General features: G+C 46.5%; 1 protein-coding gene, 1 long non-coding RNA gene and 1 other non-coding gene across 8 annotated transcripts; 1 reads left to right on the forward strand and 2 right to left on the reverse strand.

Annotated features, from left to right (window-relative positions):
* Nucleotides 1-1,677: 1,677 nt before the first annotated feature.
* On the reverse strand, nt 1,678-7,103 carry LOC106832630 (uncharacterized). Of its 5 annotated transcripts, none has more exons than XR_011504762.1 (5): nt 6,388-7,071; nt 5,410-5,582; nt 5,155-5,266; nt 3,994-4,202; nt 1,678-2,337 (listed from the first exon to the last, which is right to left on the reverse strand). It is a non-coding gene; the product is annotated as an uncharacterized lncRNA (long non-coding RNA). The 5 variants fall into 5 exon arrangements; XR_011504763.1 differs by having other exon boundaries at nt 6,858-6,993; XR_011504761.1 differs by having other exon boundaries at nt 1,684-2,376; nt 6,858-7,062.
* On the reverse strand, nt 5,889-6,163 carry LOC123287497 (small Cajal body-specific RNA 13). The gene has a single exon (XR_006530821.1). It is a non-coding gene; the product is annotated as a small Cajal body-specific RNA 13 (non-coding RNA).
* Nucleotides 7,104-7,329: 226 nt separating the features above from the next.
* Nucleotides 7,330-17,165, forward strand: GLRX5 (glutaredoxin 5). 2 transcript variants are annotated; one of them, XM_044774277.2, is made up of 3 exons: nt 7,330-7,709; nt 16,139-16,229; nt 16,523-17,165. In XM_044774277.2, exons 1-3 carry the CDS (start codon nt 7,415-7,417, stop codon nt 16,527-16,529), a joined length of 393 nt encoding a protein of 130 aa, XP_044630212.1. In that variant the 5' UTR covers nt 7,330-7,414; the 3' UTR covers nt 16,530-17,165. The 2 variants fall into 2 exon arrangements, with proteins under 2 accessions (XP_044630212.1, XP_044630211.1); XM_044774276.2 differs by lacking the exon at nt 16,139-16,229 and having other exon boundaries at nt 7,340-7,709.
* Nucleotides 17,166-22,598: the final 5,433 nt, after the last annotated feature.

The following is a 22,598-nucleotide window of genomic DNA, read 5'->3' on the forward strand; positions in this document are numbered from 1 at the left end:
ATCAAGAATTATGCATTGAGTATATCCTAAGTACCAGGTAAAGTGCTAAGGACCACGAGCAAAAAAATGAAGCTAATGGTCAGTGGTAGAGGAGAGAGGCATAAAAAAATAGTTTGTTTTTTTGATATTGAATTGTATGTGTTTTTTATGCATTTTGGATATTAACTGTTTATCAGATATATCATTTGCAAAAATCTCCCCTTCAGTAGATTGCCTCTATGAGACACACACTCCCTGAAGAGTTTTGGGCCCTAGCAGCAGTGAAATAGGGCTGGGGGGTAGGATTGCACAGTGGTTATAGTCTGCGATGTCTCTAACTGTGCATCCTGGATTGAACAATACAACAGCGTGCACAAAACTGCCTGATGGATGTCTGTCTCCAGACCTAATGCTGGCTGAGCTCTCTCAAGACCAACATTTGGTTCACACAATTTAGAAAAACTCAACTTTATGCCAGTATCATTCAGTCCCTCACCACCAATTTAGTATTTTTAAGGTACTTCCGTGGACTAATATGAGGTATACAACAGAACCGGAATAAAAGTGTTTATCTGGCATAATGAGGGAAGAAAGTATTCCTCTGAAGTCTATTTATTCTTTTTGGTGAGGAAGACTGGCCCTGGGCTGACATCTGTGCCAATCTTCCTCTGTTTTGTGTGTGGGATGCCACCTCAGCATGGCTTGATGAGTGATGTGTAGGTCTGCACCCAGGATCTGAACCTGTGAACCCTGGGCCAGCGAAGTGGAGTGCACGAACTTAATAACCACTACACTTCCGGCTGGCCCCTGAAGTTTATTTTTTAACGTAACTCCTTTAAGCCACGTGTGTGTGCGTAATTTTTGTTGGCAATCTAATATATACTACGTTTCCTTGACTTCTTAACCAAAGCCCGTGGACTATAATTTCCTTTTGGTAGAGACTTGGAATGAGGATACATGTCTCTGAAGCTCAAGGAGCAGCGATGTGTCGGGGCTGTGTGCCCCACTGACAGCAAATGCTCCCGGAATGCTGCTGTTCAAAGAAAAAAAGCCCCAGAATGTCTGCTTCTTAATTTTTTAAATCTCCCGTTAACCTATAGATCATTGCATCTTCTTGCTTTTAGTGTCAGCCTTTTAAATTTACTGCTTCCAATCTGTTGTGGCTGTAATATTAAAAAACTAAGGAAGTTAGCCATTCCCTAAATAAGAACAGGCCTTGGAGGAGAACTGAGACTCTGCCTAGAACTGGGCAAATTGATTAACTCCCAGAGCTTGTGTGTAACGACAGGCCCTACATCCCAAGTAAAATGGACTAGTGCCCCCTATCGGCCCCGCAGGGTGAGGCAGAGACTCATGGCATGCTCCAAGTTTCTCCAAAGACAGAATGATTTTGAAAGAGGACGTGCTGTGTTATTTTTGAACATAAGCAAAAATCCCTTCAAGTGGGAGGACGTTACCGGCCCTGTCCCCAGGCGGCCAGCAGTATGTGTGACCTCTCGGAGGTGCTGCTGCCTGGCAAGAAGGAAGATGAACCGATGGGACTATCACACCAAGGGGACTGACGTGCACTCAGACTGTCCCAGGACGGGCTAGGACAGGAAAAGAAGATGCCAGATCACTGTCTGTCTGGAGAGGGGAGAGGGCCTGCAAGGGTCACCTTCTCCTCAAGGCGTTTCATACAAAATTCTCACGGACACTCAAGTTTGCAAGTGGGCTTTATGAAAAAAGCTGCCCTCTTCCTTTTTTTTTCCCCCAGAATATAATTGATTTATAATATAGTCTTTAACTGAAACTCTGGCTCACATAAATTTGATATCAATTAATTAGTAGGTTACACTTACAGAAAGCGTAAAGTTTAGAATTAACAAATGGGATTTTTTTCTGGACATGAATGCAGAAAAAATATATTTAAAATCCTCCGATCTTTTCCCGCAAAACAAGACAAACAGTTAATGTTTTATCCCATTTCCAACCTGCCCCCTCACCACCTCTGTGAAACTGGGGTGAATTTTTCTTCCTTGGCTAGATGAATTGTTGAAGAAGCCTGGAGCGACGGGTTCCCATGACAGCAAGATTTAATTTTGAAGGCATGAAGTCATTAAGGCTCAAAGTTTGAAGTACGAAGTGAAATCCTGACTCATCATAAAGAGTATTTACGGCCTTGGCAATACATCTTAGCAATCATTGAAAAGAAAACAATAAAACGGTCTAAATGTTCATCTGGCCGCGAACTCAGTGATTATCAGAGGGGGACAGAAACTTCTGGTAACAGATAAATCTTCATAACAGGTCTGACACACAACAGCACTGGCTCCCAGCTTTTCATCTTCTGTGGTCTGGGCACCTTCTCAGAAGTTGCTGGAGTGTAATAACAGTTTGCGTTATAGAAAGTATGTGCTGATAAAAAGAGAAACACACGATGCAAAACATTAAAGTCTTTCATTAAACAGACAGTTGAGGAAAGTCAACAGTTCTTTTACTACCTTTAATCAAGCCTTCACGTGTTCTATGATTACCACTTAATTCTTAATGTTACCTTAGAGGGACAGGATTTGGGCTCTTTCTTTCAGAATAAAATAATGTTCTCAACAGAGCGAAGTCCAGCAGATGTCTGGTTTTAAAGGGCCAGAGCCAAGGAGTTCAGTCCTCAATGTGAAAAAGAAGCACGGAGATAAGAGAACCGAACTCTTGGAAGTGAAAAAGCCATGGTTTCTATTTCTTCCATTGGAGTTTTGGCTTGAAATGGTGTCATTTTAGTTTCACAAAGCACAAAGATCACATCTGCATCCAATAAACACACATGCAGGGCCAGCGAAGGTAATTCAGGAATATTTAATTTTCTGCGGGACTTCCTGGGGATGCTAGGATTCAGCAGTAAAATGCTAAAAAGCGCTTGAGGGGAACAAAACTTACAGAGGAACCCCAACTGCTCAAGTCTGCCAAAAGATGTCATAAACAAACACTGGACAGAGAACATAATTTGGGGACCAAAATAGCTGAGAACCATCATCCTAGGGTTGATGTAACTCATGTACACAAAACCTGTTTGAAGAACAAGATAGTATTCCACACATGGAAGATGGCATTATTTGGGGGTAAATGTTCAGGAGCAGCGGAATAGATTCCTTAAAACCCTGCAGCCCTTACGTAAAGACATCGTGAAATCAGCATAACCTTTTGCAGACATCACAAATCCATTTTTCACAAATCCAGGCAGAGGAAGAGAGCAGGGGTGGAAAATTCTAAGGAGAATCAGAAAGAACTCCTAAGTATTTAGTGATGCTTAGGACTGGAACCAGGCCTCACACCTCTATATTCCAAATCTAAGATGTATGGAGACCAGAATCCAGGTTCTGCTGTGGCATCCAGGACTTTCACAAATGCTTCTTCAGAGAATCTGATTTCATCGGCATCTCCCAGGGTCTGTTTTAGACTGAATGAACCCAGTGCACAGCACAGCATGTCTCTTCATTTTACCCAGACGAGGAGAGCAGGACCTATGTGATACAGCGCAAGCAGGGCCTAAGGGGGCCTTGCTTCCCGTCTCTACACATGATGTGGGAAACAGAGATAGCAAAACTGAGGCCGCTCCCATGGCTAGAGAAGTATTTATAAAGCCAGCTGTCTCGTCAGATAGACGCAGTAAACATCCAGAGGGCATTTCTCTCTTTGCATTAGAGACTATCGAACATTCTCTTAGAGGGCTGGGCATTGCCTTGGTTTCTCACATGACATTATTTTTAGGGTCGCTGGGGGATCAAGTTAATTCCAGGGTGCAGTGGTGCTTTAAAATTACCGGATAGAGCTCGGTCACAGCAGAGAGCAGGTTCAGGTTCCAGCTGGAGTCTACGGAACTCTGGGTCCCAAATGGTATTTTAGTTCAGGGAGGTTTGGTGGCTCAACCCCTTGTGCAACCCAAGTAGCCACTTTTCCCTGAAAATGACACTTAGAGAAGCTCTGGCCAGCTTGGACCGAGACATTTCTGTAGGGCATGTCCTACGCACAGAAACACACCTTTTGTCAGAACGCAGCACAGACTTGGAGACTGAAGTCAGGAAGGAAAGCGCCCTCTTAGCTTCAGCGACCCCGCCTCTTCGTTTAGGGCTGAGACATAGGAAGAAACGATCTCCAGTGTGTGAGGTTCGTAACTATGGATTCAAGCGTGAATTTGCTTTTGGAGGAGTGGGTGGAAGAGAAATTTTATCACATCAATAAAGCTTTATCTGTCAATAAGCACAGGAAAGAAAAACATTTTTAGGATGCCCGAGTCAGCATGTTTACATGGCCTGATTATTTAGTTTGGGGTCTAATTACATTTTGTGACCAAAATCCCAGGCTTCTCATAAGCTTCTGTGTACTTCCCACCCGCACCCCCTCAGTAATGTCCACAAGGGAGAGATCACACACTGACATAGATTATCTACGTACGTGTTCTAAACACCCAAATACTGTTTATTTAAGAAGTATATTTTTGTCATGTTTTCATTACAGAATTTCTAAAGAGAAACCTCAAAACTAAAAGGCCAAATCATATAAAATGCCCGAATCATGTGGTTTGGAAGAAATATTTCAAATACTATTTTCTTTGCTGCTTCAAATCACCGATGTCTGACGCAATACTGCAAGAATAGTTCTAAATCAAAGACAAAGGAATATGTTCAACAGAGATCACGTTTTATATTTTTATTAAACACCTAAATTTTGATGTACTGTTTCAGTTTCTTCGGTTCAGATACATGATTGGTCTTCCTGCCTTTGCTCGAACCATCACTGAGGTCCCTGGAAGAGCGCCGACATGCTTTCCCACATCCTGACACTTCATGCATGTTCTCGCCACGCTCCGTGGTAGGCAGCACTCTCCCAGAATTTTGAAAAACACACGCTTTGTACTCTTCCTGCTCGAGGATTACCCTTAATCTCTGATGACAGCTGTACTCTCAACTTATTAACAATAACAGTTGACAACTATACCTCCAAAGCCAGGACTACACACTAGGGAGGAGCTCTGCAACTCCTCAGGACCGTTCCGGATCCTCACAACACAAGTCTGCGAATTCCTCTCCCTCTTCCAGTCAACACGAAAGCAGAATTAGACAGTTTAAAGGAGGCAATAAACAATTAGGTTTTTGGGAACGAATCACCAATATTTATTAAAAAAAAAAAAAAAGAACTTACTAGGGGGCCGGCCCGGTGGCACAGCGGTTAAGTGCGCACATTCCGCTTCAGTGGCCCAGGGTTCGTCAGTTCGGATCCCAGGTGCGGAGATGGCACTGCTTGGCAAGCCATGCTGTGGCGGCATCCGCATATAAAGTAGAGGAAGATGGGCACATATGTTAGCTCAGGGCCAGGCTTCCTCAGCAAAAAGAGCAGGATTGGCAGCAGATGTTAGATCAGGGCTAATCTTCCTCAAAAAAAAAAAAAAGAACTTACTATACTATAAGCATGAGTAAAAGCTAGGTGCTTTCGGAAATAATATATTCTCAGCTGTTAAGCGTGCCAGATGTTAGACTTCCGAAACAACAGTCACGCTGCAGTGCCACAGCATTCCCAATATATTTTTGTTCATGAAGCTTGTTCCTCTGATTTATCTGGAATCAAGGAACCTGGGGAAAAAAAGGATTCTTTAGGAAGCTGATCCATTTTGGGTCCCACATTAGAAATCTACCAAACATCAATAACGCTGACGGGGATGAAATAAATACGCACGAGGAGCACTTCTGAGCAACATCTGGAGTTTATCTTCAGTTTCCTAGCCTCAAGCTTTGGGCCGAATGACTGATTATTTGGAACACTCATTTGCTGACAGCACATGCACTAGTTTTCTGATTTTAATTTTCTGAGCACCTCCAAAACATAAACAGGTCACCTCTAAAACCATTTCTAAAATACATAGGGTTTTTTAAAAAGTCATTTGTAGCAGTACTTAGTGTCCAACAGAAACCACTCCATCTGTTAAACAATATCTCGACTGCAAGGTTTCTCTTACTGTTGGCGGATAGATAAGGACACGGCACAGTCATCATCACCGTGGCAACAGTACCCAGTGACTATCAGAGGAAAATTGCACATGGCACTGCTGGCTCTTGAGCAGTCATGCCTCAGCTTCCTCTGCAGTATGCTTTTTCTGCAAGTCTGGTGTGCTCTAGGGTACCACCAACCCAGCGCAGCTCCAAGACTACAGATCTGGTGGTTTCACTGAGTCCTGCTCTTCCGGAATTACTCATGCCACCCATTCGTGCACCTGCCACGCTCGTATAGCAGTGAATTAAGTCGAGTGCCTGGGAGGGAAGTCAATACACAACCTAATAAATGCATGGCAAGGAGCAATAAGTACAATGGAGAAGAGAGACAGCAATGGGCCTAGCGAGGCTTTCTTTCTCTCCTCTGTACCCCCACATTGCTTTGTACCTGCTTCTCCTTTCTCACGCTGACTCCAAGCTTCGGGCCCCAGGTCGCCCTGAAGATCCCGCGCTGGCGCCATGCCCAGCACGCAGCAGCTGCTCAAGGAACATCTGTCCCATAAACCAACTCCCTTCTTAGTCCTCCTCTCAACAAATCTTCCCTGGGCCTAGGCCTAAGGGCTTAGGTGAGCTGGAAAGTCAGCGAAGCCCCAAACCCAGCGCGGATCACACAGACGAGAGCGTTTGACAAACTTTTAAAATGAAAGTGTTAGAGAAATCGTCGCGCGCCAGAGGCGGGAGCCACGGGGACCGATCGGGCCTGTGTTCCCACGTGGCCGGGCGGGACTAGTGGTCCCGGCCCGGACGCCGGAGCCCCGGGCAGGCCTGGCCGCCAGTGCCCGGCCCGGCCCGGCCCCCGCTCCAGCCACGAGCGGCCGCATTCGGCCGCGGCCTTACGGAGGCACCCGGGTCGCTCACCTAAGCTGGGAAAGCCAGACCCGGGCCTGCTCCAGGCCGGCCACCGCCCTGATGCAACAACCAGGCTCCTGCCAACCGCGCTGCCATGGCAACTCAACCACCGCCTACACCGGAACCGGAAGTCGTCTGGAAGGACTCCGTTTCCGGCGTTCCGCGGACGGCGAGACCCCGCCCCGTGCCTTTCCCAGTCATCCTGGAGTATCCCAGCAGGCCCGTCTACCCGCCGGAGGGAAGTCGTCTTACCCCTCGTTTCGCCTCTCCTTGCCTCGGAGCGTGACCCTGACGGACACCCACTCTCTCCAATCAACTGAAGCCGTGTTTGCCGACGGCCAATAGTAAGGCTGAAAGATGCGGTCAGGCGTAAGGGCCGCCTCCAACCTGTGTGGGCGGGATGAGGAACGTGATTGGTAGAAGAGAGTAATTGCGGGCCAGTGTTCTCCAATCACGGAGCGCAGTTCGGAGCCACCCAATGAGGACCCCCGGGGGGCGGGCCGGGGAAGGCTCCGGGAGGCGAGCGGAGGTCCCGGGCTGTCGAGGGCTCCGGCGAGCGCGCGGGAATGAGCGGGTCCGTGGGCCGGGCAGCGGCGGCTCTGCTCCGCTGGGGGCGCGGCGCGGGAGGCGGCGGCCTGCGGGGCCCGGGCGTGCGGGCGGCGGGCTCGGGCGGCTGCGGCGGCGGCTCGGCGGAGCAGCTGGACGCGATGGTGAAGAAGGACAAGGTGGTGGTCTTCCTCAAGGGGACGCCGGAGCAGCCCCAGTGCGGCTTCAGCAACGCCGTGGTGCAGATCCTGCGGCTGCACGGCGTCCGCGACTACGCGGCCTACAACGTGCTGGACGACCCCCAGCTCCGGCAAGGTCAGGGCCTGCGGGGGGCGGGGACGGGGCCGAGGGTAGGGGGCGGCGGGCCGGGGCTGCTCTGCCGGGCGGGGATCTTCGCGAGGGTCCGTTTATGGGCTCGAGCGGGATTAGGGCACGGGGTACTCCCCATAGGGCGTTATGGATCTGGGGTCGGAGCGTGATCCACTTGATCTGGGTCTTGAGGATCCGGAGGTCTGGTACTGTCGCCACCCTGGGCAGTTGGTAAGTCGTAGCGAGTCCCCGGTCCCCAAGCTGAGCTGAATGAGGCGTTTTGGGGCGAGTTCACTGTGGCTGAGTCCGAGGAGAGGGAGCAGCCTGACTCCCCGCCCGGCAAAGAGGGATACAGTAAGAATCACTAGGAGGTAGGCACTTCGGGGACACTTTGGGGGGGGCGGGGCCTTCGCTAGTCGGGGGAGGGCCGAGGTTGCTCTTGTCTGAGGCTCATGACGTCAGAGGCTTGACATGTCATGGTTCAAGGCTCAGGGTGTCAGGGACCAACCTCTGTTGTTGCTAAAGTGGGGGGTTGGCACAGCCGTCGGATTCGTCTTAGGATCTGGTGGCGTGGGAGAAAAAGGCATGAAGTTTGATTTTAGGTACTCAAGGACACGGAGAATTTGTGGGGGCTAGAGCTTGGAGAGGCTTGTGGGGAGAGGGAGGAGGAATGGGCCCTAGCTAACTCGAGCTTGGAGCTCAAGGAGCTTGGGGCCAGTCAGAGTCTAGGGCCTGCTGGTTTTCATTGGTCCGGGGAGAGGAGGGAGGGCCCTGACAGCTAATTAGCATCCTTTCTGTTTGACACCCCTTGCGTTCTCCTTTGATCTTACTGCAGTCTCCAGTTTTATCTCAGTGGGGGAGGAGGAAGAGGCCAGAAGAGCCTTTGGGTCTGCTTGCCTAGGGTTGGTCAGAGCTGGTGGAGAAATGGGGAGGCTGTGCTGTACCTCCTGGAGGGTGCCTTAGGGCCCTGCATTCCAGTTAGAGACTTTCAGTGACGGAGTCCCTGCGTCTCCCTGAGCCTAGTGCTCATGTTTAGTTACAGTGTTCTAAAAGGAGTCTTTTAAGACACCAAGTTCCATGTTGTTCGACTTTTAGAATTCTGCATTTTGTTGTTCTACATTCAGGACTACTGCTGTACGTTTGAAATCATCTATCATAGTCATTCCTCCGTTGATGAGAGAGGCTGGTGTCTTGGAAGGCTTTGGGCTGGAGGCCTGCGGCCTGTTGGCTGTGCAACCTTAAGCAAGTCACATAACTGCATTTTCCTTTTCTTAACGTGAGGATAAGGAAACCAAACTTGGCAGAGTTTTTGTGAGGAAAGAAAGTGCCTGTCATCTCATCTGGCACATGGGAGGCACTTTCTAAGTGGAAGCTATTTTGTTGTTAGCACTTTATGGTTTTCAAAGTATTTTTTCCCACATTATCTAATCCTTACAAAACTCTTGGTTTTGGTAGGTAGAAACAAGGGGGAGTGGAGGAGGCAGGTTGACATCAGCAGGTCCATAGAATGTTCCCGTATATTAGGCGCATGATCGCTTGTCTTCCTGGCCTGCTGGAATGCCACCAGTTGCTAGGCTCTGGGGTTTTCTCACTACAGGGGGATCTGCAGTCTTTATCTAGTAGCAGCTTCCCTGCTTAAGAGATAAGACACTACTCTGCAATCTTCCAGCTGGAACTTTGCCACAGGGCCCCTGCAGATTGCCAGCATGGTGGTTAGTAAAAAGTTGTGTCTCTGGGTAAAGACCCGGAAGTGGAATAGTTGGATCATATGGAATTTCTGTTGCCATGTGACTTCACTTATATGTAGACGATAAACAAACAAACAAACAGGGAGAGCAGATTGGTAGTTACCAGAGGGGAAGTGGGGGAGGGCAGCAGGGGCACAGGGGCACAGGTGTACGGTGATGGATGGCAACTAGACCTCTAGTGGTGAGCACCACCAAGGTGGCACGGTCTGTACGGAAGCTGAAATATAATCATGTGCACCTGAACCTCATGTTATAAACCCCTGTGACCTCAATTAAAAAAACACTATAAAAAAAGTTGCAAACAAGTTTTGAGGGTCTCTGGTTTATGAATTTCTGGCTCCTGTTTAATGTAAGTGGAGGTGGGCTGTTCTGGAATATAGCTAATCAGCTGAAAGTCGGAGCAGAAATAAGAATGTTTCCTCCCAGCACTTATGTTTCCGTCTTCCATCTTGTATGTCTGGCTTCCCAACCTACGTTCTTAAGTGTTCAAACAACAGAACAGGTCTTTAACCCTTAGATTTCTTGACCATTGAGTTTCATCAGATTGTTATTCTGGTTAATAAATGCGTGTGTGTATTGAACATAACACACCTCTTTCATTTCTTAGAAAAGTAAACATTGGTGAGATATCGGCCTTCAGACTGGGCTGATGTGGTGTAAGCATGTTCCCCTGGTGGGGATTAGCTTAGCCGGGCTAAGACTTTAAAACATGAAGACTCGTTACCTCTTTGCTCCCTACCCCTTTAAGTTTACCAAGAGAGATTGACAGGCTGGCTGCTGCTCGCTTTTGCCAGCCAGAGATGTCTGCAGCTTCCCAGACTCAGTCATTTCTAGTAACAGGAGAGGGGCTCCTGCACAATTGGCTTTTCCTTTTTTCTCATGCCAAAGAAGGCTGTGCTTTACAAAGGGCCTAAGCTGGAGGAAGACCTCAGACACTGTCTCCCTGTTCCGGGCGCTGTGTCCAGAGAATGTGATGGCAGAGAGGTCTCAGCCTGTGACCCAAAACAGAGGCGACCCTGAGGCAGCGTTGGGTTCTGGCCTTTCTCAGGGTCTTTCCCGTCTCCTTTTCATCTGGAGTACACACGGGAGACAGCCACAAAGCGATCGGGTCTCAGAAGACAGGTGTCACCGTATCCTAATCCTGGTCTTAACAAGGAATATCGTTTATTTTCAGTTATAAAAGTAACATGTATTCGTTAAAGACACTCGGAAACACTGAAAACATAAAGAAAACGAAGATCACCTCTAATTCCGTATAAAACCAATATTAACATTTGGACCTAGTTTCTAACAGTTTCTTTAAAGCGCAATTGAGATCATGCATGTCTGTACATGGTATTGTGCCCTCCTGGGAGCAGGGAACGTGGCTTAAGCCACTGCGTGGGTACTGTGTATATTGCTTGTGCAGAGCAAGCTTTCTGTGAGCACTTTAATGAATAAGGAAATGCTTCTTTTTTAAAATCATATCGTAAATTCTCTTCCATGCTCTTGAGAACATTATAAACACTCATAAATTTCTGCCTGTTGAGATCACCATTATATTCCTTGCATCGGGAGCAGTATCTGTTGAGTGTTTATTAAGCATTTGAAAATATGCTCAGCCTTTCCAGTGTCAGGGAATTTAAGGCAATAGTGAAAAACCAATGTCATAGGTAAATGTTAGAAGTTGGATAATAAGTTATGTGTGTGTGTGGTGGATGTGTCATACGCTGCAGGTGGGAGTGTAAAATTGTACCAACACTTTGGAGGAGTGAAGGTGAGCATAGCTGAAGACCCAGCTGCTTCTCTCCTGGGTTAGAGCTAGAGCAGGGCTTGACACGCGTCCTTTGTGAAGGGCCAGAGAGTAAATACTTTCGTTTTTGTGGATTGCATGGTTTCTGTTTTTACCTACAGTCATGCACCAAATAACGACCTTTCAGTCAACAATGGACCGCCTATGCGATGGTGGTCCCATAAGATTAGTACCCTTTGGCCTAGGCGTGTAGTGGGCTAAACCATCTCGGTTTATGTAAGTGCACTCTATGATGTTTGCACAGCAATGAAATCGCCTAAGGATGTGTTCTCAGAACGTGGCCCGTCGTTAAGTGACACAGGACTCTTTAACTCTGCTGTTGCAGAGTGAAAGCGGTCAGGGACAATACGTAAATGAATGAGCATGGCTAAGTTCCAATAAAACTTTATTTACAAAAACAGGAAGTGGAGCACATTTGGCCCAAAGGCCATAGTTGGCCATCCCTTTGTCTAGAGAGAGAGACACCCGCACTTGAGTTAGAAGACACGTAAGGATGTTCATTGCAGTGTTGCGTGTAATGAGGAAAAATTGGCCAGAAAGGATCTTGGAATACTAGTAGCAGACTGGATCAACAAACCGTGGTCATATGGTGGAAAACTAGATTGTGGATAAAATCAACTAGATCTCGACGTGTTGAATACAACTAATTCTCAAAAAATGCAGTGTTTAGTCAAAAAACAATTTGCAAAATGGTAACTATGGCACAGTGCCATTTGTGTATATAAATGTTAAAGTGTGAAACGCTGCCAAATACTGCAGATCCACATGTAGTGCAAGTGGAGCTGATGGGCGGGATGGCAGGTGCCAGCTGCAGACCAGGGGCTGCCTCTGGGGGTCAGGACCTGGGCCTTTGGACCCCAGAAACCTGGATGTGAATCCTGGCTCCACTGCATGCTGGTAAAACAGGGATAATTATTTATATCTTGAAGGATTTTTGTAAAGATTAAATGAGATTATGTATGTAAAACACATAAAGAATATGAAACTCACTCACCCTTATCTCAGAAAGGGGGTATTTTTATACTGCATGGCATACTTAATTGGTATTTTTCCTGCAGTCTCTCTTTTTTCTTCTTCTCCCCAAAGCCCCCGAGTGTGTAGCTGTATATTCTAGTTGTAGGATCCTGCATTCTTTCCCTGTGCTTTCTCTGTTGCATATATTTCTCCGAAAAGCATCACCGTGAAGGGTGAGGCAGAGGACGTGGTCATGGAGAGAGTATCCACATGTACCTGGCATTGTGGGAGCTTAATTCATTTCACCAAGTATATCTCACCTCATCTTCATAATAAGTCTGAGAGGCATGGAGTTACTGCCATTTTACAGGTAAGGACACTGAGGCTAAGAGAGTAGCAGATTTTTTGCTACATTGACAAGCTAGCGGGCCATAGTGCCCTGACCCGTAAGCCAACTCTTTGTTCTGTCTGCCACCGGGCTCCGTTTTTCCTCTCTTGAGGGTCTGCTGTTTTCCATCCTTCAGCTCAGATTGTCTCCTGCAGGCCTGACGTCATGTTTTTTGGTGGAGCAGTAGATGTACGTGGAACTGATTTCGGCAGACAGCCGCCAAGCTCCCAGTTGCCCTGTTAGCCTGTTATGCAAACTTTGCAGTCAGCATTTTCTGTTCCAAATTGAATCACTAATCACTATCATCTATATAATGTGATTGTCATTAAAATCCCTTCTCGGGTATGATTTTCTCACATTTCCGAGTTTCTCTCTGATTCGGAGTTACTCCAAGTGACATTTATGAGAACTATCACTGTAAGTAACAGTTTTTGAAAATTAAGATGTGAGGGAAATTAGCCATCTTTAAACAATTAATTGTGAATCAATGGGATTCATTTTAGTTTTCAACTTACGAACAGTAGTCTTTTATTATTTAAAATGTCTCCCTTCACTCTATAAGAATCAATTGGATATTTCCTTAAATATTTAAACTCGTAATCATACTTTTTAAAAATCAAAAATAGCATAATTTTTAAGACAGATGCCAAAGCTTTGCCTTGACACCAGCTGCTTGTGATGCTTGTTAATCTAAAAATTAAAGAAGCAGTTGAGTTTAATTTTGATCAATTACCAGGTAGTAGGCACCTTGAGTAACGTCGCATGCCGTCATGTGCTCTAAGGTGGGGTTGTTCTAAGTTCTTGGAATGTAAGTTATTGGGCAAGACGGCCACGTGCCGGGGTTTGGAAGGAGTTACTCTCCCTCGCGCGTGACTCTCTATGTGGGATGTTTAGGCTGGTTGGAAAGCCCACTTGTTTTGGTAGTTTTGGGGGTAAAGACTGATTCTGGTGACATACCCTTCTCTTCCCTTATAGTCAGGACGAATGGTCTGTGACAACATACAGTCTAATGAATGAGACAAGCCTAGTGCTTTGATTGTGGTACCATAAAAATGATTGATGACAGCAGTTCATTCTTTTACTCAGCAAAGATTTTATTTTAAAAAAATTGTACTTTTTAGGATTAAACATGTGGTTTTGGGTGGCCTTCAGACCACAAATTTATTTTCATTTTTGATATGTTTCAAAAATTGTAGACACTCATCAAAAGAAATCAGTAGATATTTATAGTCATGAAAAGCTTAACACAATATATTATTTATTGCAGAAACCCCCAGATATAATATATGTGTGTAAACAGTTCATGTACATAAATGTAAAAGATATGTAAGAAAGTTTAGAAGAATTAAAAGTTTATATTTACTTTAAACGTTTCTTAATTCCCACAGCAACCCTCAGTCATCATAAAAAGTCAGAAAAGATTTCTAACTGGCATCATTATAAAATAAGTTCTGGTAGACTGTTTGTATTTGAGGATAGAGTTAAAAAAAAACCCAAATACACAACTTACGTGCTAAGTCAGTATGTAGCGCTAAACATCAGAATGATGAAAAACCTGACTTCATTAGGGTATTCTAGTGTTTCTAGATATTTCGTACTATTTGGGTAATGGGGTTTGCCCTTTATTGGGAACTCCCATCCCTCTAGCTGACTTTTTTTAAGACACCCAGAGTGGCTTAGAAATGTGATGTACCACATGGTGACTACAGTGAACAATGCTGTATTGCATATTTGAAAATTGCTAACAGAGTAGATCTTAAAGTTCTCATCACAAGAAAAAAAAATTTTTTAACTGTGTATAGTGACAGATGTTAACTAGGCTTGTTGTGCTGATCATTTTGCAGCGTATACAGATATCGAATCATTATGTTGTACACCTGGAACTAATATAATGTCATATGTCACTTGTACCTCAACAACGGAAAAAAAGTTCAAAAAAAGGAAAGAAGTGTACTTTTCAGGACCTATAACATTGTAACCATTTCTTCACATGTGAAGTCTGGAGAAGAAAGATAAAGTGGTTGGCTTGGGGAGCCTTCTGTAATGCTGTAATTTAGAACAAAGTCACGGGTTTTTAGAAGGCAGTGACTTTTTAAAAGAGAAAAGCACATTGTATCTTGGTACGATTATTTGTGATATAACTCGGATTGTAATTTTATCTGGAAAATAAATGTTTGATAGTAAATGATGGGATATCAAGAACCAGTTTTTGCATTTTTAGTTTGTTTACACAGAAAGTACCATTTGATTGTTGTCTTTTTTGAGGAAGATTAGCCCTGAGCTAACATCTGCTGCCAATCTTCCTCTTTTTGCTGAGGAAGACTGGCCCTGAGCTAACATCCGTGCCCATCTTCCTCTATATTATATGTGGGACATCTACCACAGCATGGCTTGACAAGCTGCACATAGATCCACACCTGGGATCCAAACTGGCAAAGCCTGGGCTGCTGAAGTGGAATGTGCAAACTTGACTGCTGCACCACCGGGCTGGCCCTGACCATTTTATTATTTTTTTTCCTGAGGAAGATTGGCCCTGGGCTAACATCTGTGCCAATCTTCCTCTCTTTTGTATGTGAGCTGTCCCCACAGCGTGGCCACCGACGAGTGGTATAGGTCTGTGCCCAGGAACTGAACCTGGGCCACTGAAGCAGAGCACACTGAGCTTAACCACTAGGCTATGGGGCCAGCCCCTGATCAACTTGTTAATTTGTGTAATATTGTGTTTTTTTTGAGGAATCTGTTGACTTTTCTGTTTTGTTTATTTATATGCTCGTTTTGGCCGTTTAAAAATATCTGCCTATCTATATACATATAAAATATCATATATAATCTATAGTGATTAATTATGACATGTCATGCTTTTGACCATCCTCTGTTTTTGACATAACCAGCACAGACGTTTTATTGGCTAGATATCTTTTAAAAAGTATGTTTCCTCTCAACATACGGTAGAATGGTGCAGAGGAATGCTAGAAAAGAGTAATCTTTTGTGTCTTAAGATTGAAAGCACATTTCTTTCCTGTGATTTTGTTGTAACCGTCATCCTCATGGCCCAGACTGAACAGAATAATCTCATGGCTGCTGTGTCACAGAATGTCCCTCATCTCTGGGTGTCCTCAAAGCCGTTCGCACATGGGACCGACCACACACGTGCCACTTGGTGTCTTGTGTGCTCTGAGATTGCAAGCAGGGAGAGGGTCTCACTCATCCTGGGGCCCTGCGCCTGGCCCTGGCCCTGGGCCGTAATGAGCTTTGGGCCTCTCCTTCACTTCACTCACTGCGAGTTCTGTGCTGAGCCAAACTGCCTGCCCCGTGCATGGCCCCTCCGAGGGGCTACCTAGGACGAGGGCTGCCGTCTGTGGCCAGGGCAAAGGGATTGTTCTCTGGGTGAAAGAATTATTAGAGATAAAAACCAGTGACTCAGCGTCTTGAGCGTGAATAACTGGTGGCATTTACCACCCTAGAGGGACATGGTGGATCCATGCTAAGTGGTCCGTTTGGAAATGAAGTTGTGGCGTTTCTTTGTTTCTTTTACTGGAAACGTGACTGGCAGATGCGTGGAGAATACGGCTTTGTGTATCCTGTGAGACTTACGTCAACCAGTCAAGTTCTCTGCCGTTAACCCAGTGTCGAGTGCGTGCCAGGTGATTCACGAGCCTTACATCCCTGATTCTCATCAAAACCTTGTGAGATGAGGGTGGAAACGGGGTGAGAGGTTGAGTCACTTGTCTGGGCTCTCGCAGTTTGTCGCTGGAAGAGTTAGGGTTTAAGCAGCCGTCCATTTGTTCTCTTTGTAGCAAACATGTTGTTCCCCGAGGATGGGGGAAGCGAGGGAGGGACGCCTGGTGTTCTGCCAGGAGTGGGTAGAAAACGTATTTTGCTGTGAAAAGTTCGGCTTTGACCGTTTAAGTGACGCTTGAGTGTTCTTTCCCCGCAGGCATTAAAGACTATTCCAACTGGCCCACCATCCCGCAGGTGTACCTCAACGGCGAGTTCGTGGGGGGCTGTGACATCCTTCTGCAGATGCACCAGAACGGGGACCTGGTGGAAGAACTGAAAAAGCTGGGCATCCGCTCCGCCCTTTTAGATGAGAAGAAAGACCAAGACTCCAAGTGAGGGCGGCGCGGGTCGCCCTGAGCTCGACGCTCGGGAGCCCTGGGCTCAGAGACTCACTGCCAGAGAAGCCTTAGCGATTTGGGTTTCACTGTCCCGACGGCTGCCTGCGCCGATGCCTCCGGCGTGAGCGGTCGGCGATCTCAGTGTGTCTGCTGTCGGGCTGAGAATATTCCATTGTGAACTGAATTATAAGCACTGCGCTGTAGTAACTCAATGTTGTATCATGATCTTGCTATAAACAAAATTTGTTCTTATAGTGTCCTTTGCTCTTTGCCTGATTCAGGAGTAAAACTAGGAGCTTTTGAATCATCATTATTCACGAGTCCTCTGCGAATGTGTCGGTCTGCAAAGGTGATATATCCACCCAAGTTTTTTATAACTTGTTCTGTTAAGAAAAATGATGGACAAAGAAGAAAATGTGATAACTGGGTATTGTTTTTTAAAATAAACTGCCAACCCAGGGATACTGTGTGTGAATTGTTAATTCTGAATAGCAGTAAGTCTCTGTCCTAGTCTGTTCAGGCCGCTATAACAAAATACCGTAGCCTGGGTGGCTTATAAACAACAGACATTTATTTCTCACGGTTCTGGAGGCTGGAAGTCCAAGTTCAAGGCTCCAGCACATTTGGTGTCTGGTGAGGGCCTGCTCCTGGTTCCTAGACAGCATCTTCTCACTGTGTCTTCACTAGGAAGCTCTCTGGGGTCCCTTTAATAAGGGCACTGATTCCGTTCATGGGGGCCCTTCCCTCCTGACCTGACCGCCTCCCAGAGGCCCCGTCTCCTAACACCAGCACTTTGCCGGTTAGGTGTCTATAATATAGGAATTTCGAGGAGACAGACATTCAGTCTATATCAGTCTATAAGGGCTTTTGGTACCTGTGACCTTTTGTTTTTAGGAATTGAGTGGATTAGGATTCTCATGTTCTTCTCTAAGATTTGCCATCAAGCTGTGTTCTGATTTCTTCCGGTAGACGGTATCTTTTTATAAGACTCAGTGTTTCTCCATCCCGAGACCGTGGTGATGGAGCTGGAGGAGAGCTTTACAGCGCTTCATGGGGAGAAAGCCCATCCCATCACATGTGCCATTGGATCCCCAGACACCCTCATTCATCTCGGGGGGCTCAAACAGAGCGTCTATTTAAAATTGCATCTTTACAGTGGCAGAAGTAGGAAGAAGGATGCATTTTTTAATGAAAAGGGCAAAAATGACAAGGAAAGAAGGATGGCTCATTTTCCCAGAGCCTTTCTAGAGGCTTGTTCTGTGTTGCTGTTAGTCTACTGAGAATGCTCACTGTGTAGGGTAAACATTGACCTAGGGGCCCTCTTGTAGCTTGCTCTCCTTCCGCCCTCCCCTCCAGAGGTTTTGGGATTCCCAGAACAAAGGAGGGAAAGTTGCAGCCCCACCCCCACTTCGCTGGGGCCACCCTGGCTGATTAGAGGCGAGCCCCTGCTAATCACGGAGCTCAGGGCTTCAGGGAAAAGAAAGGCAGGTTATTGTCCCAAAAAGGCTTTTTAGACATGGATTATACGTTACATCCCATCAATACCTGTGTCGGCTCTAAGCCAAGAGCTGACGTAGAATCTTGAGGTTTGAACTCACCCACCTGAACCATTTTGCTTTAGAAATGATAGGGCCCTGGAAGGCAGGCCATGTGCGCAAGGTTTCTCTTGTGCTGTTGTCACGCACGGCCGAGCCAAGGTTGTGACCTTGTCCTTTGGAAAGAATACCATTAACAAATCACTTTATCCTGTCCCTGGATGAAGCCCAGGCCATGGGGCACACACATGACTCGGCAGAATCGTGCCTCGCCTTCGCGTGTGGTGTGCCGTGAGGGCCTTCTGCCTCTCTTCGTTCCTTCTGGCTTTTCCTTAGATCTGCCTGTATACCCTTAAGGTTCATCTGAAAAATGAAATGATGAGAAACCTCTTAGGAGGGAAACAGTGTAGGAAACTCGCAGAATATTAGGATTCGGGGAGAAGTGCCCAGTGAAGACTTTGACTCAGATGCTAATGAATCGTGGTGAGATCATATCAGGCAGCAGAGAGCTTAAAAGTTTCAGGAATCACTGAGCTCTACGAGAAAGGGCAATGTTCTTTCTGGAAGTCAATTAATCCTTTTTTTCTATATGCTTAGCAAATCTTTACCTAGTGGAAAATTGAAGATGCTATCTAAAGTCAGTCTGAATAATTTTAATGATCTGCATAATTAGAATCCACTGTGATAATTAGAACAGTGACACCAAGTTCCTTGTACAAACAGCAATATCACACATCATCTGTTTAGAAATGCAAGGTGTGCTTCACAGCTCTCCAGGCCAGTACATTTGGCTTGTCCCATTGTGATTTATTGGATTTTTGTCCCAACTTCATAGTACTGTGTAATTAGACCCTCTAGGGGTAGATGAAGTTATTTTAGGAGACTAAACGTCTGTACGATTTCTGGTAGTTTTTGTTCCCTAAGTTAGTAGTTACATAAATGTCATTACCCTTCATTTAAGCTGTAAGTTTTATTTATTTTATTTTTTTTAAAAGATTTTATTTTTTCCTTTTTCTCCCCAAGGCCCCCCGGTACATAGTTGTGTATTCTTCGTTGTGGGTCCTTCTACTTGTGGCATGTGGGACGCTGCCTCAGTGTGCTTTGATGAGCAGTGCCATGTCCGCGCCCAGGATTCGAACCAACGAAACACTGGGCCGCCTGCAGCGGAGCGCGCGAACTTAACCACTCGGCCACGGGGCCAGCCCCTAAGCTGTAAGTTTTATATTTTAGGACAGAAGGTAACTTTTAAGAAGTTTCTTGGGTTTATTGTTATCGGCCCTCTTGAATTTACTTGTGTAGAATGTGGGACATCAAGCTTTCCTGTAATTATTAAAGCCACAGCGACCAGCTTGAGAGAATCCTTATAAATTTATTAAATGGCTTACTTTGATGTTTAGAGAGAAGTTGTGTCTTGAGAGATGGGTCCCTCGTTATTTGTGACAGGAGAGCTTGTGCTGAGTTCAGAGCAATGACCTTTGTGTTGGCAAAGTTCTGTTGAAGTAAATTTAAACCAGAGGTGAGGAGGCTTCCAAGTTTGTTCCCGAGAGTCGCTGATGGGAAAAAATAGATGTTGGTGGATGGTTACACAAAAAGTAGCAGAAGTGATAGGTTAAAAAAAAACTAGATTTCCTATTCCACTTAGGAGTTGTTTAGTAAATCTAAAAAATAGCTTCAAGTTATGCGTAAGAACTCTGTGACAGCGGGTTTGAGGGAGAGTGGAGGAATGGCAGGAGGGAGGAGGTGCCGAGACACACACAGGGAGCCGGGGGACTTACAGGAAGTCACAGCCCCGTCCTGTTCCCCGAGAGCAGTGTCACTGTGGGTCTTGCAGCCGTGTGGGCATTCGTGCTGGCAGCTGTGGGCCTGGGTCTACGGCACAAGGTGCTGCAGAAAGGGCGCCTTGCTTCAAAGGTCTTTCCCAACAGCAGCGAGAAGGGCCTTCCACAGACACCGCACTGGCCCTTTCATGCCCCTGCTCACAGACCTCCTGGGGTCGCCTCCCCTGAGAGCCTTCCCTGACCCCGTGTGGCTCCCACAGCCCCTTTCTCTGTGCGTCACGCCAGGATGTCATTGCCTTTCTCTTGGCTTCACTCAGGGACCCCCCTATGGCTAGCATACATAGGGCTCAGAAAAATAAATAAAAAACGAGCGAAGAACTCCCTTTCTTATTCCTTTTGGATAAGTCACAAGAAGCGTCACATTATTTCAGTTTACCAGTCTAGCAGGACGAGGGCAGTAGCTAAGAGCTTGATTGGATTGAACTTCCAGGATTTCCATCTCGACTCTTCCTGGGTGTGAACCTGACCTCCGACCTGTCAACTTCCTTTTCCTGCTCGTTTGAACAGGAAAGTAGTGAATGTCACCTACGTGAGGTTTGTCATGGGGCTTAGATGTGAGAATCCCCATCAAGAGCCTGGCCTGGATGAGCTCTCAGGATGAGTCAACCTCTCCAGTTACCTTGGGCTACATCTGGACTTGGTGGGTATTGTGTATGTTATTCACTGTCATTTGAAGGCTAAGGGGGTAGAGAGAAGTCCGTATTTACTGACAGACCATTGTTGATGTTTGCTTGCTCCCGGAGCGTGGAGAATCATCTCTGAAGGTAAATGACAAGGTTTAATACTTGAGATGGTCTTCTCAGTGGAGAGTACCATTACCCAGCTGCTCCTGGGGACAGGAGGGCCTCAGACAGAAAGAATTCCCAGTAAATTACTTGCCTAAGATTATGGTTTGACTTTCTGCCACTAAGTTTTATTTTTTATTAAATATTACTTCCATCTCATACGGTGGGAAGTCGTTCCTGAGCTGATAGCTTTGGCTTCCGTGGTGTGGAGTTAAGATTCAAAGAAGACAGTTTAACCTTGAGCTAATTCTAATTTATCAGTAGCAAGCGTTGTGGCACTGGGTTCCACTGTGCCTAATTGCCAGTCTTCACAGGGATACGTTTAGCCAGAACAAAAGAAGTAGAAATGTCCCCCGGTTCATAGGAAGTTAGGTGATGAATGTAGACAGTATTTCCAGATTATCAGTGTGTCTGTCACTGGTCCTGAGTGGCTGTGAGCTTTAATAATCAGCAACCACAGATGAACCAGCTCCGGGGGGTGCATGCTGAGTCCCAGACTGTGCGATGGGACCTCTTCCTGCTCTAAACCCAGGCTGGCCTGGGGGAGCCTTCAGCCGGGGGCCAGCACCCCCAATCTCCTGCCCTGAGGTGGGGGGGAGGGTCTGGCACAGGTGTCAAAATCCATGGAATCTGGAGGAGAACTTCAGCAGTTCAATAATTTTACCAGTGAGCTGTAATCCTGGGAGCCCAGCAGCACGTTCCCATTATTCTGGCTTTGTTTCTTTTTTATCTTTTCCCCATGATTCCTTAGTGAAATTTCCTTAGAGTGATTCTTGGGAGAGCAGAGCACTGTTCCAGAGGTGAGAGCAAAGGATGTTCTCCCTTCCACCTGTCCAACCCACTACAGTTTTAGCGAACTTTCAAAGGACCTGATGTGGTAGGTTGAATACATGGCCCCCAAAGATGTCCACGTCATAGTCCCCAGAACCTGGGGCTTTGCAGGTGTAATTAAGGACCTCGAGATGGGAGATGATCCTGGATTGTCTCGGGGGGCCCCATGTAATCACAAGTGTCCTTATAGGAGGGAGGCAGGATCAGAGTCAGAGAAGCAATGTGGCGACGGAAGCAGAGGTTGGAGCGATGAGCTCTGAAGATGGAGCAGGGGCCATGAGCCAAGGAGAGCAGGCGGCCTCAAGAACCTGGGAAAGGCAGGGAAACAGATTCTCCCCGGAGCCTCCAGCAGGAGCACAGGCCTTGATCTCAGCCCAGTGAGTGATTTCAGACCTCTGACCTCCAGAGCTGTCAGATAAAAACTTCGTCTTGTTTAAGCTGCCAAGTCTCTGGTTGTTACAGTAGCAACAAGAAACTCATGCACCTGTCTCCCTGGAGGGTCATGGTAGGTGCCACTTGGTGTGAGTGGACAGGGCTCAGGGACAAAGGTCTGTTGAGTCCCTGCCCTGTGCTAGAAATTTAGGTCCCTTCTTTACTCATCACAAAAGGTCTGCGAATGTGGGGTATTCTCTCTCCCTTTCAGATGGTAAAACGGATTCAGAGAGGTCGGGTCACTTGTCCAAGGTCACCGCCTAGTGAGTAGTAGGACTGGTGCTTGAGCCGTGGTCCTCATGCATCACACTTCAGAGGCCCACCAAATAAGAGCATCCTCAGCAGGGCACCACGGTGGAGCCCTGGCAACTGGCTCTGGGAGTGCAGCCCTGAGAGGAAGGACTGCTCTTGCCACCGAATTTGACCTTCATGTCCCATTGAAACCCACAGCCGGGGGGCCGGGGCCTTTGGAGT

The sequence above is a fragment of the Equus asinus genome, chromosome 7 (genome assembly GCF_041296235.1).
Source record: "Equus asinus isolate D_3611 breed Donkey chromosome 7, EquAss-T2T_v2, whole genome shotgun sequence".
In the NCBI taxonomy this organism is placed as follows: Eukaryota; Metazoa; Chordata; class Mammalia; order Perissodactyla; family Equidae; genus Equus; species Equus asinus.